The sequence below is a fragment of the Mixophyes fleayi genome, chromosome 10 (assembly GCF_038048845.1).
Source record: "Mixophyes fleayi isolate aMixFle1 chromosome 10, aMixFle1.hap1, whole genome shotgun sequence".
In the NCBI taxonomy this organism is placed as follows: domain Eukaryota; kingdom Metazoa; phylum Chordata; class Amphibia; order Anura; family Limnodynastidae; genus Mixophyes; species Mixophyes fleayi.
In genome coordinates this window covers 33966832-33980557 of record NC_134411.1, presented here as the reverse complement: position 1 = coordinate 33980557, position 13726 = coordinate 33966832, and the positions used below count along the sequence as shown (strand labels likewise).

The window sequence follows — 13726 nt, the reverse complement described above, 5'->3', positions numbered from 1 at the left end:
GTGCGTCCCCTGAGCTGTGTGCGTCCCGTGTGCGTCCCCTGAGCTGTGTGTACCGTGTACGTCCCCCGGGGAGGAGCTGTGTGTACGTCCCCAGGGGAGGAGCTGTGTGTACTGTGTGCGTCCCCTGAGCTGTGTGTACTGTGTACGTCCCCCGGGGAGGAGCTGTGTGTACTGTGTACGTCCCCCGGGGAGGAGCTATGTGTACGTCCCCAGGGGAGGAGCTGTGTGTACTGTGTGCGTCCCCTGAGCTGTGTGTACTGTGTACGTCCCCCGGGGAGGAGCTGTGTGTACTGTGTACGTCCCCCGGGGAGGAGCTGTGTGTACTGTGTACGTCCCCCGGGGAGGAGCTGTGTGTACTGTGTATGTCCCCCGGGGAGGAGCTGTGTGTACTATGTACGTCCCCCGGGGAGGAGCTGTGTGTACTGTGTACGTCCCCCGGGGAGGAGCTGTGTGTACCGTGTACGTCCTCCGGGGAGGAGCTGTGTGTACGTCCCCGGGGAGGAGCTGTGTGTACGTCCCCCGGGGAGGAGCTGTGTGTACTATGTACGTCCCCGGGGAGGAGCTGTGTGTACTGTGTACGTCCCCCGGGGAGGAGCTGTGTGTACTATGTATGTCCCCCGGGGAGGAGCTGTATGTACTGTGTACGTCCCCGGGGAGGAGCTGTGTGTACTATGTACGTCCCCGGGGAGGAGCTGTGTGTACTGTGTACGTCCCCCGGGGAGGAGCTGTGTGTACTGTGTACGTCCCCGGGGAGGAGCTGTGTGTACTATGTACGTCCCCGGGGAGGAGCTGTGTGTACCGTGTACGTCCCCCGGGGAGGAGCAGTGTGTACTGTGTACGTCCCCCGGGGAGGAGCTGTGTGTACCGTGTACGTCCCCCAGGGAGGACCTGTGTGTACAGTATATAAGATATTGCAGAAGTTCAGACTTTCCCCTCTTTATTGCTTAGACTGGATTAACCAAGTTTACTTGCGGGTGAATCACGCTCGCTTGCGGGCTGCCCATGCGTACGTGGCGGGCGAGCTGCGCTCTCTGGGGGTTCCTTTTCTCAACTGCAGCGCTGGATTCTTCATTTGGATCGACTTCCGCAAGGTCAGAGGCTGAAAGCAGCAACAGTTATATATATTTCTATACAGCATATTTGTGGCTCACAGGCCAACTGTACATACAAGGATTTATCACTTTGGGTGTACATGGATTATAATGTGTAAAACTTATACAGGGAGCCAACGCGCCTAAAAATATTACTTTTCTATTGAATTAGCTGCTTTAAAAGACCCTTTGGGTTCCTGGAATTGGCTGACTGGCTCTTGAATGCTCCGTCTAAACACTGTGGATGGTGTTAGAAGTGGGATTATGCTTTGTACTGCATAGAATATAAGTAACTAGTGAAATTATAAAGGTACAGAAAAGTAAATTTGTGCAAAACCAGGACTTAATTAAGTGACATCCACACCCAATGCACATCACCGACATAGACAATCCGCTAGATAATCTCAGTATTTAATATCACATTATCACTGGATAGTGTTCATATTATCTGGCTCACTTGTATTGGCTCAGAATGAAGAAGGTTTATACTCCAGAGATATCCATGCTACGAAATTAGATGTTTTGGCAATTGGTTATAAATCTTCAGTAGCACTTTCTCATTTTATTATGGTAAAAAGTTAACAAAAAACGTTTATTTTATTTATTTAAACTGAACAAAAAAAACATTTTTTATTTTTATTACTTTCAAACAGATTAACAAACTTTTGTCTCCTGCTTTGCACAATAAAAAAAGGTAAATACATAATTTTTTTGACACACAGACGCAAAGTCTGACATTCATTAAAGAATATAACCGCCCAAAGTGTATAAAGTGGTATATGGTGGGGTTCAGTAAAGTACGTTACCCGGCGTACGCCTGTGATCGCCCATAGTGGGCACATGACGCTCTACCCCTCTAACCACTTGTGTGTTTCACACAACACAGATCGATGTCAACGTCTCCCCGCTAAACTTCCCTTTGGCATGAATTAGAGGTTGTCAGGGGAGGGGCATCAACAACCGCTGGGCCTGGCAGTGGTTAGAGTACAGGGCATGTAATGTTACAGGCATTGGGACCCTAGCTGATCTGGCAAAACGACACAAAAAAAATCAAAGCATGAGTTATTTATAACCCACTGAGCTCTTTCCGGTGCTGTACTATAAGTTTTATATAGAGTTATATTTTAATCCCATATGTTTTTTTTTATTTATGTTCTACTAAATCTGAGAATATTCTTCATTGCTTTCTAAACTGAGTATTAATTGCTGCACTTTTTTCAGAGTATTATAACATCCTATAGACACAGTTTTACCCAGGAAACCGTATCTCGCGTTGTTTATCTGTTTCATCCTCTATGTTTTATGATTATTATTTATATGTACAGTATTGTTGAAAATGTTAAGTTGAATTAAATTCATATATTTTATTTTGTCTTATCGGTTATCACCATAAATAAAAATACAATTTATGAAAATATAGATTCAAGTCAGGACGCCATAACCGCTTGTATTGTTTAGCAGAAACGTCCGCCAGTGCGGTTCGCTGCACGCGCTGTCTACCTCCGCTTACCGCGGTCAATGTTGTTTCCCGCAGTACCTGAGGGCTCCCACCTTCGAGGAGGAGATTATACTCTGGAGACATTTTCTGGATAACAAGGTGCTGCTGTCCTGCGGGAAAGCCTTTGAATGTGCCGAGCCCGGCTGGTTCAGAATTATATTCTCAGACAAGACCCATCGGTTGCAGCTAGGTAAGTCCGGTCTTATCTCATCATCATCATCATCATCTATTTATTTATATAGCACCACTAATTCCGCAGCGCTGTACAGAGAACTCACTCACATCAGTCCCTGCCCCATTGGAGCTTACAGTCTAAATTCCCTAACGCACACACACACACACACACACACACACACACACACACACACACACACACACACACACACACACACACACACACACACACACACACACACACACATACACACATACACACACATACATATACAGACCAAGAGAGACTAAGGGCAATTTAATAGTAGCCAATTAACCTACCAGTATGTTTTTGGCGTGTGGGAGGAAACCGGAGCACCCAGAGGAAACCCACGCAAACACGGGGAGAACATACAAACTCCACACAGATAAAGCCATGGTCAGGAATTGAACTCATGTTCTGTGAGGCAGAAGTGCTAACCACTAGGCCACCGTGCTGCCCAACATCTCATGTCCTATGTCTGTACCTTCCTAGCACAGCATTCAGGTGACAATGTGGAAGAAAATTATATTATTGATCCGTGTGTGAGAATTCCAGGCAGTATTATAAAGTAATGATGATGATACTTAAAGTAGATACAGTATTTAAAATGGGGTAAAAAGAAAACAGTAATAAAATAAACACTGCAGAAAGATAGAATAAGTGATGGGTATAGTGTGAAAAATGAAAACATGACAGGATCCACCCATTGGACGAATTGGATCGGCCAATAAGAGAAACTCAAGAGGGCGGAACTCGGTATTCCAGAGCTGTGGATGCAATGAGGTCAGGGAAAGGGGGAGAGGTCACTTATTTTTCCTAAATGTAATCATACCATTCACTAAAAGAAAATATACTATAAACTTTTTTTTGGGCATCTTCTATGCGCCCCTAAAAAAATACCTACGGGAGCGAGGTATGTTTTTCTAGATGATTATATTTGGAGGGGGGGTTGGCCCTTGAGAGGCTCTGTGATGACTGTATGGAGTCAGAAAGGGAGATTTGGACAGTTTGTCCCCTAAAATTACAATAAATAAAAATACAGTTTGGTATCTATTTATGCAGTAGTTATTTTCCCTTTTCCTTATGTAAGAAAGAAAATAGGCTACTAATAGAAAGACATCTCTCCAAAGAGAGCAATATCAAATTAAGAGCAGTATTGAGCCGGCCTCTGTGCGGATAACACTCCCAGCTATTGTTCTCTGCTATCAGTTGTTTCGTGCAGTGTCTGCGACTATGCAGTACACAGTACATATGTTCCCTTTCTGATAAGCCCCTGATATTTTAAGATAAATATTCATTAGTGTTTTAACTAACAATAAAATATTCAGCTTTGGTTGGAGTTTTCTATCTATACCCCAATCCCCATACTTACCTTTGGTCTGGCGTTAAGTCTCCGTGGCCTGCCGTTGTCCCTTCGTGGTTGGTGGATAAAACGCTGCCATGCGGAAGTGTGCAGGAGCGAGGGGAGCAGCAGCAGGCACGTCACGGAGATCAGGGGACTCGTCAGAGGAACTGAACGCCAGACCTCAGGTAAGTCGCCTTTGGGACACGGGTTTGACTTACCATTAGACATTTGCTTATGAAACTGTCCTCTGACAACCCATAGCTATGATTGTGTCCTCCCAGGAATGCAGCGGATCCGCAAAGTGCTGGAATTGAGGGAGAAGGAGATGCAGGTGGAGCGTAACCACGTAGAGGAAGACGGGAAAGCGGACAGCACGGATGAGGTCATCTATGTGTCCAGCCACCACGAGCCGTCCAGCTCCAACCTGGGGGATCTCATAGTCCAACTGCAGGACCAGATGCGCTCGTCGGATTGGCTGCAGCGGAACACGGCGGAGAACTTCGCCCAGCAGAACCCGGAGGTTTTCCAAGTCTACAGCAAGTATATCGGGAAGCCGTGAGCAGAACGTGGGGGGCTCCACTATATGTTCTGTACCTCCTCTGTTTCCTAAAAGCACAAGGTGTCACTCAGCAATTGTCACTCCTGTCCCTACTTTTACACTGATGTCCTGGTGGGCTGGGCCCCGCTGGAGATGAATTAATTTCCATTAACGTCGCAGAGTTCTGCCGCTGCTCAGCATTCGATATCCAAGATGGCTGCTCCCAGGCTATACACTGTGATGGGGCAACTTTTACAACACTACCATGGGAAGACTGATGACTGGAGAGTGAAGCAGGCCAGCATTGGATCAGGGCATCTGCGACGGTGCAGATTTTTTTTTTTTTAATAGGGTCATATAACTGGAATTATAACAATCAAATTAAAGTACAGACATTTTAAAGCTTCTGAAGCAGTTTATCAGGGCAGTGAATTCAGAAAATTGATTAAGCAGAATACAGCAGAGACTTTATATCATGGTAATTAATCCCCGTTGAAATGGAATCTTTGAGGTGGTCGGCGGCTCTTCCTTCCCAGGTGCATTCTGGGATTTCACTAATCATGTTCTGCACTCACTTGGTTTTATTGTTTTTACTCATTCCTGGGAAGGGGTTGTCTAGAGTTCTGGTTTTGTACAATTCTCCCCTCCCCTCCCCCCCCCCCTCCAACCTCTCTGATCTGGCTCCCCCTCCCCCATGTAGCAAATAGGTGGGTTCCCCTCCTGCTTCCTTAACCGTGGACGGGGGGAAATCTTTAACTGTACAGATGGTGACCTCGGTCCATCCAGGCCGCCTCAATAGAGCGGAGAGCCGTAGTAACTCACAGTCACTATTCATTTATTTAGTGTTTTGCTACTTTTTTAACATACGCACCCCTAGGGCACAGAGGCCTCCAAGAAAGCCCCGCAAAGCTTCTATTCTGCTCAGGTGAGGTCTGGAAGGACTGAGTCTGACTGCACCGGACTCTGCAACCTCCAAATAACGAGGGGTCCCACCGTATGGGAGGACAGGTCAGAGGAGGGGTCCCACCGTATGGGAGGACAGGTCAGAGGAGGGGTCCCACCATATGGGAGGACAGGTCCCCCAGTATGAGAGGACAGGTCAGAGGAGGGGTCCCACATTATGGGAGGACAGGTCAGAGGAGGGGTCTCACAGTATGGGGCGACAGGTTAGAGGAGGGGTCCCACAGTATGGGAGGACAGGTTAGAGGAGGGGTCTCACAGTATGAGAGGACAGGTCAGAGGAGGGGTCTCACAGTATGGGAGGACAGGTCAGAGGAGGGGTCTCACAGTATGGGGGGACAGGTCAGAGGAGGGGTCTCACAGTATGGGGGGACAGGTCAGAGGAGGGGTCCCACAGTATGGGAGGACAGGTCAGAGGAGGGGTCTCACAGTATGGGAGGACAGGTCAGAGGAGGGGTCTCACAGTATGGGGGGACAGGTCAGAGGACGGGTCCCACAGTATGAGAGGACAGGTCAGAGGAGGGGTCTCACAGTATGGGGGGACAGGTCAGAGGAGGGGTCCCACAGTATGGGAGGACAGGTCAGAGGAGGGGTCTCACAGTATGGGAGGACAGGTCAGAGGAGGGGTCTCACAGTATGGGGGGACAGGTCAGAGGACGGGTCCCACAGTATGGGGGGACAGGTCAGAGGACGGGTCCCACAGTATGGGAGGACAGGTCAGAGGAGGGGTCTCACAGTATGAGAGGACAGGTCAGAGGAGGGGAATGGCTACAAGCAGACTCTTCAGAGGCGTTATGTTACCCAACCTGGGACATATATGCCGCGTACAATACACTTCTGTATACGTCTAACATACTCGCTGGCTTTATGCATGCCAGATCTTAGGGATATCCCTGTTTGATCACAAATGTGTGTTGTTGTTTTTTAACTCTAGCTCAACAGGTTTTAAATTTCAGCACAAAAGGTCTCGTGTATAATGTACTCGTATTTTCCTTTTATTATTTATATGTTCTCTGTCTGTAAATGTTCTGTTAAACATACAGACATCACGTATGACGCAGGGAAAACCTCTCTGCAGTTTTGCACTTATTAACCTGATTGGCGGAATTGTTGACTTTGTCAATTCTAGTTTGCAGTAACAGGTGGAACAGTGAAGCAACCAACCTCCCACCCTTTACTATCTAACAATCCCTCGTTGAGCACTCCGACATTATGTCACCCCCCCCCCCCCCCTCTGCCACCATGTATTATTTTGCCAGTGCCTTAAAGTGTATAATTCCAGGGTAAATTAAATGAATGCAAGGAAAGCATACCGTGACAAAAGCTATAAAGTGGCATGGGACGAGTAGGAGAAGTGGGCGAGTGTCTTTGCCCTCTCTCGTTAAATATGTACTGTTCAATTACTGTACATGACTGAGCTGGACGTGATCCTGCGTGCTAATGCTGCACTCCCGTTAATAGCGCTGCTTGATTGACATTCTACAAAGGGGGTGTGGTCTGCATGGACCAATAGGAAGCTGCAAGCTCCATGCTTGCAACTCCGTATTGGTCCACGCGACCACAGCAGACCCCGCCCATAGTGTCACACAGCCCCAAATTTCTTACAGGGCTCTGAAACAAATGACAGCACCCCCATTTACAATGGCTGTATGAGGAGGGCAGGGGATAGGGTCTTTTTCCAGCCCATCTGGGATGCAGCTTTACGTCCTCAAAACACTACCTGTTTAGGGGTCCCACAGCAGCTGTTTTATAAAGTGTAATGACCCTTACAGGCCACCGAACCTCATATGCAAGTTTTATTATATAAAAGTACTTTACAGAACTAATGACATTCAGAAATAAGTGTAAACGTTTCAAGTGCTTTTCAGAAACCATGATAAAGCTTTTGCAACATCCCTGTTTTATTAAATCTGTTGAAGACAGTGAACCTCTTTGACACATCACATGACTGATATAAGATAACAGCAGCTTGCAGAAGCAATCATGAACGCAAGTCCTGTCAAGGTACGGAAACCTTTACATATATATTTGTGAATGTTATTATATAAGATAACATATTTTATTTTTAGCGATCCTTTATAGTCGATGTAAAATTCTCAGTGTACAGGAATCCGGTTTTTTTGTATTTTTTTCAAATATAAATCTGTACACGACAATAGTGACAGATTTCTGTGCTTCTAGCGTTTCACTTGTAGGGATTTTCTACTTTTGTGGTTTAACTGAAACGGTTCCTTCCGGAGAACGATACAAAGGTGTTTCCTGTCTAGTGACACGACCCAATTATAATACAATTTATAATACACCTACTATACATTTCTGTGCAAAATCACTTTATAATGGGTGAGTTATGATATCACAGCTCGCTGGTAATAACCTTATTATGCAGTTTTACCCCCTCACTATACAACTGTTGTGAAGACCTCCAGGTGTGTTATTTTTTGTAACTGACAGTTTTGTGTATTGTGTTTGACGTATTGAGCAGCCACGAATCACTCGGTGAATGCATTATATATAAAAGTGTTTTGCTTCACAGTGATTCAAAAGCCATCCCCTGTTTTGCTTCCTTGGTCCCTCTTTCCAACAACATTGCACTTAGTCTATAACAGGCTCTAAAATCTAAGACCTGCCTTTTGGGAGAGGTCCTTTACCAGATTGTCTCCCCCCCCCCGATTGACAACACAGCAGATTTGGTACCTAAATTCTCTTTCCCCTGTTGTTGCCGCCGGGAGAGAATCCGGTGAAACGAGTTAAGTATTCCAGAACTGCGTCAGTCCTTAATATAGGACTCTCACTGTTCTGCTATTTGCCTGGTGAGTTAAACCATTTTTTGGGGGGTAGACATATTTTTTTAACTTTTGAACACCTTTAATTTCCAGTAGTGTTTTGCTCCTGCTTAATCTCCTGTTGCTTCCTTTTAAGTCCCATTTTTATGTCTCAATCTGCAGTATAATATACGTTGTCTATATAATTGAGTTAGCGATGGCGATAGAATTATGGGGTTTACATCATCTAGACCAAAACTTGCTTTAAATTGCATTTAGAACTTTTTTTTTTTAGCACAAATGTACTTCAATCAATATCCCCCTCACTAGTTTGCCTTGTGAGACAGGTTCCTGGCGCCGTTATGTATGTATATTGTAAATACTATCACTGCTCTTTGCAACAAAGCAACTCACCTTTGAGGTTGGTCTAATGTAAAAAGTATATTTTATAAGTCGTATGCGTTGTACATGTCAGTATTACAGCACCATGAAATCCTTTACAATCTTTTAAATCCTGTATTAGCTAAGTTCTAACATCTGGCTTTTCATAAGTGACTTCTTGCTAGTCCTGTAAGTGATTGAACACAGGAAGCCTGGGATGCGTAGGAGAAAAATATATAATTCTTTCCACAGAACAAATTCTTATCCGGTATCTTCCTGAAACTCCTAAAGATGTTCAGTAATGTTACTACTTTCTGTCTCCAGTAAATGTCTATTTTAGGATCCGCTTCTGGAAATATTTAAACAAGAGATGATTGACAGGGAAGTAGTTCACTCTTAACCTTTATAGCTCTACGGGATACACCTACCACAGAGCCTGTAATCGCATTGTCTAGCGGTCCAAGCTCTTTTGCAATGTATTAAAGCACTTATTAATGAAACTTTTACAATGAAACTTAAAGTTGTTTTTTTTTATTTATGTTGCATAAAATTTCCAAAATCTGGGTGAGTAACAAAATTTTGTAACCAGGGTGAGTATAAAAAGTCCTGGTAGTGTGAACTCGTTTCTGTGGGCATCATCATAATACTGATTTAAAGGGGTTTATCTTTACGCCTTTATATCACTGGTTAATACTTGTCTCTCTGCAAAATCATTGTTTCACCTGTCTCTGTAACTTAAACATTATTATTTGAGCATAGATGCCCTGGAATATGACACATCTTCATTGGGGATACAGTACTGTCTTAAGATCGGACTTGGTTGTAAACAAAGAATCTGAAGGGATTTAAAGGTTTCAGTGAACAAAAAGTTGTCTGGGGTGGAAAACCTCCTTGGACTTCTAAGTATGGATCCAAGATGAACGGTTGTATGTAACTTGCACGTGTTTATTTTGACTGTAAAGATGTCTACACATGGTTGTAGCCTGATCTATTCATTATGAGTCCTAAAATCAGAAATAAAAAGAGGATTTGTGCACCCTGCTTGTTGTATTGGTTCATTAGAGACACTTCTCAGGCCAGGGAGCAAAAGAAGGAATCGTCTTTAGTGGCAGTAAAGTCACTTTTTCATTAATGACCTTTTCTGTTATATAAAAAAAAAGGTTTATAATCTGGTTATAGGGCATATTTACTAATAATGTTTGAGAGTATCGTTCACAACGTTCTTTCTTCACCTCTTATGATTGGGCCCTAACGTATTGTTGGGGGGATCAGGACCTCTAGTCTTGCAGCGCTCACTACTAGCGTTAGAACGCCGTGGTGGTCAGAAGCTACATCTGGCCTCCTTTGTGTTTCGTTTCACATTATTTTAGTGAAGATTAGGGCTAATGAAACATACTGACTGCACCCAGTGATATTTGGTCTTTTGGCTCAACCACTGGATAACCAGATAAGTGGCAGATTTGGCCGTACACTGTGACTTATTCAGCCACGGATCTCGTGGTTCACTGATCAGGGCAAATGAGCAGATGGCAAGAAACGTCTTTGTTTTGGTTGGCCGGGTAACAGCACACCTTGTCCTTTATCCTGTCCGTTCTGTTCCGTTCTGATTGGTTCACTTTGTGATTGGCCGTACACACTGCGACTAAGTTGTCTGACGTCTTCTGTGGGTGTGTGGCCACTCTCCAGCCTTGTGGAAATAACAACAGGGGGACTGTACGTGTAATTAATACATTTCCCAGTAATGATGACATCGCACTTCTTCATATAAACATGATTAAAAGGGACCTTTAACAAAGATGAAATTTAAATCTCCGCTGAAGGAATGTCAGTCTCTGGCTGTGTCCATGAGGTTTTTTTTCACATTACAGGTGAAGAGGCTTCTGATCTCTCAGTCTTACACATTCACCTGTCAGGTAAATGACTGGGAAGACCACCAGCAATAATGACCAAGCAGAAGCCCCCAGCCAATAGGAGTACCCAAAACTAGTCCTGTTACTCTGCATCTCCTCCCAGTGCTGCCACGTAAAGATGGTCCAGCCCACAGCGAAGAAAAGGCCTGCGAGCAAACAGAGAACGTGTGTTGTAGCTTTATAAGGAAAATCTATTCATTACAAATAGCAACTGTTCATATATTTGCTAAATTGTGCTGCACAAATGAAAACATCTTTTTATTTTTGCACAAGTTTTCGTATATTCGTCCATTGAATACTTTACGTCTCTTAAGGGGGAATTTCAGTTGGCCGCGTTACTGTAAAAAGTAGCGTATACTGTGCACTATTACCGTTATTACAGTAATAGTGCTCTTAAGTACCGTTATTACGGTAGTTTCAACGCTGGGTTAAATTTACCGTAATAACAGTAATAGAGTTTTTGCGGCGGTTCTTCGGGGGGAATTGAATTCGCTCCTTAATGTCACATTATCAGTGACTTATAATTGGCTCTGCCCCATGCAGTGTCCTTGTGTGCTTAGGTGCCAGAGTCCAGCAGGTGTTCTTTGCTCCTGTTGGCTCAATCAAGCAAAGTCCTGGAAAAAATTACATTTATTAATACATGCTAAACTAAATTTGCTTTTTAAAAAAAAGTGTTAGATAGCCCACCTACATCCAACATCTTTTTTGTATAACGCAACTGTTTTTGTTGACTACATATATCGGGCGGCGTTGGGCAATTTTCCTGGTTATGGCAGCTAATGGCCTCTTCACGCTGCGCCATTGGGCGGGACAGGGTGGCGACCGCTTTTCTGTGTTATAAAATGTGTTTCTGGGATTGCTGACCACGTCGCAATTTGTGTGGGGGGGGGGGGACAGATACTGAACTGTCTGATAGTGAAAGTGGACAGAATGAAATGCTAGAGGAAGGAGATCAAGGGTAAATGTTATTAAACCTAAGAAGGAAAAGTTCCGGTGTTGCCCATAGCAACCAATCAGATTATAGCTATCATTTATCTTGTACATTCTAGAACTTGATAGCTAGAATCTGGTTGGTTGCTATGGGCAACACCTCCACTTTTCCATTTTAGAAGGTTTGATAAATCCCTAAGAAATAAGTTAAATATATTGACATCTATTCATATCTTAAGAACATTTTTAACAAAAAGTTTATTTACAGTCAATTTACCACAATCGCTGTTTAGCCATCCCCGCTTCTCCTGGTCTGTGGTGTAAATAAATGATTTGTAGTCCTTAGTCAGCCATTTTGTTGTAGGATTTAGGGGATTACTGCACCTGTAATAGACTTTCCTTAGTGGATAACAGATTCCCTTTCGCTCACCTGTGGGTAGAAGCACGGCCACCAGTAGGCCCCCAGGACTTGGCACCGGGCTGGTATTCTGGGAATGTTGTGGTTGCCTCCAACAAAACAAGAAAACCAGGCAGACACAGAAACTGGCAGCCGCCATGACAAAGGAGATTCCGATGAAGAACAGTTGGGGACCTTCGGGTAGAAAAAAAATCTATTTCATATATACAGATAGCTAGGGGTTATGGGATAATTTCTCCAATTATTGAATAGAACTCTAAAACTCATCTTTATCCCTATAGGTTTGTAAACTCTGAATTAATTTAAACATTTTGAAATTACATGTACAGTATGGGAAGCAATTTGCTGTTGCACACCTTACTTCCCGGTGGTGATGCTAAACCTACTAGGAGATTCTTTAGGAACCAATCAGATTCTAGCTGTCATTTTGTAGAATGCACTAAATAAATGACAGCTAGAATCTGATTGGTTGCTATAGGCAACATCTCCACTTTTTCAAACCCGCAGTTTAGTAAATATACCCCTGAGACTTTCAGATTAAAATATTGACTTGTGACTTTTACTGAATATATTGCAGTTTCCTTCGAGCTGTTTTCTGTCTTTGTATTATCGGAATTGTTTGTTTTCAATGTCCTCTGATATAACACAGATCTGCTGTGCGCAGGACCGTGTCGTATACCAGAGTAATGACAATACACAGACCCTGCCTGCTCGGATAAAGAAATGTCTTTCTGTGTACTGTAGTTTATCATAGTTACAGCAAAGCATAAAAAAATGAAGTCTAAGTCTGGTGGGAGCCCCCTTTAATCAGCCGCCACCGCACAATCAAGTAAGTGTAAAATTACAAAAAATACAATCTCTGCACACAAAAAAAAGAGGGACTATCGTGGAATTTACTGGGATATGTCACAACGTTGCATATTTGTTACCGGGATTAATAAGAAATGTAGAGTGCTGGTAAGATCCTGGGGCCTGATTCATTAAGGATCTTAACTTGAGAAACTTCTTATTTCAGTCTCCTGGACAAAACCACAATGCAAGGGGTGCAAATTAGTATTCTGTTTTGCACATAAGTTAAATACTGACTGTTTTGTCATGTAGCACACAAATACTTGATAGCTTATTTGTACATTGAAATTTAAAGTTGATTTTTGTGTGCTACATGACAAAACAGTCAGTATTTAATTTATGTGCAAAACAGAATACTAATTTGCACCCCTTGCATTGTAACATGCTTTTGTCCAGGAGACTGAAATAAGAAGTTTCTCAAGTTAAGATCCTTAATGAATCAGGCCCTGGGTCTCTGCATTTCTCATGATTTGAGCTGAAACTTTAATATAACATAGAGAGATCTCGAGAAGCCATACTTCTAAAGCATTATCCTAAGTGCCAAACGTTTAAGCTCCGCACCCTTGTCATTTATTGTTAAATAGATCATTAAATAACCTAAATATATTCTGCACGTTTTATGACTAGGCAGAAATTAAAAAAACGTGCAAAGGCAAAACACCCCCCTGCCCCATTAATTGCCGTCACAAGTGTTTAAAAATCGATAGTAAGTGCGTGTGTCTTAACGCCAAAGGATTCGCAGTCTGAGGGACCTGTTTACCAAACTGGGATAAGCCAAAAATCCGGAGAGAACAGCTGTGGCTATCGCAGATCAGTTTATGGAGCGGTTAATACAGGAGAAGTCAGAA

The 13726-nt window shown here is 43.6% G+C and overlaps 1 protein-coding gene across 7 annotated transcripts in view; it reads left to right on the top strand.

Moving 5' to 3' along the window:
• The window catches only part of ACCS (1-aminocyclopropane-1-carboxylate synthase homolog (inactive)), a 44210-nt gene extending 34398 nt beyond the window's left edge, over positions 1-9812 (top strand). For 2 of the 7 annotated variants that reach the window (XM_075188364.1, XM_075188362.1), the window contains 3 exons: positions 949-1091; positions 2626-2779; positions 4412-9812. In XM_075188364.1, coding sequence (XP_075044465.1) covers positions 949-1091; positions 2626-2779; positions 4412-4689 — 575 coding nt within the window. In that variant the 3' untranslated portion in view covers positions 4690-9812. The remainder of the gene's footprint in view (positions 1-948; positions 1092-2625; positions 2780-4411) is intronic. The other 5 variants (XR_012679473.1, XR_012679472.1, XR_012679471.1 and 2 more) reach the window with 5 other exon arrangements.
• Positions 9813-13726: the final 3914 nt, after the last annotated feature.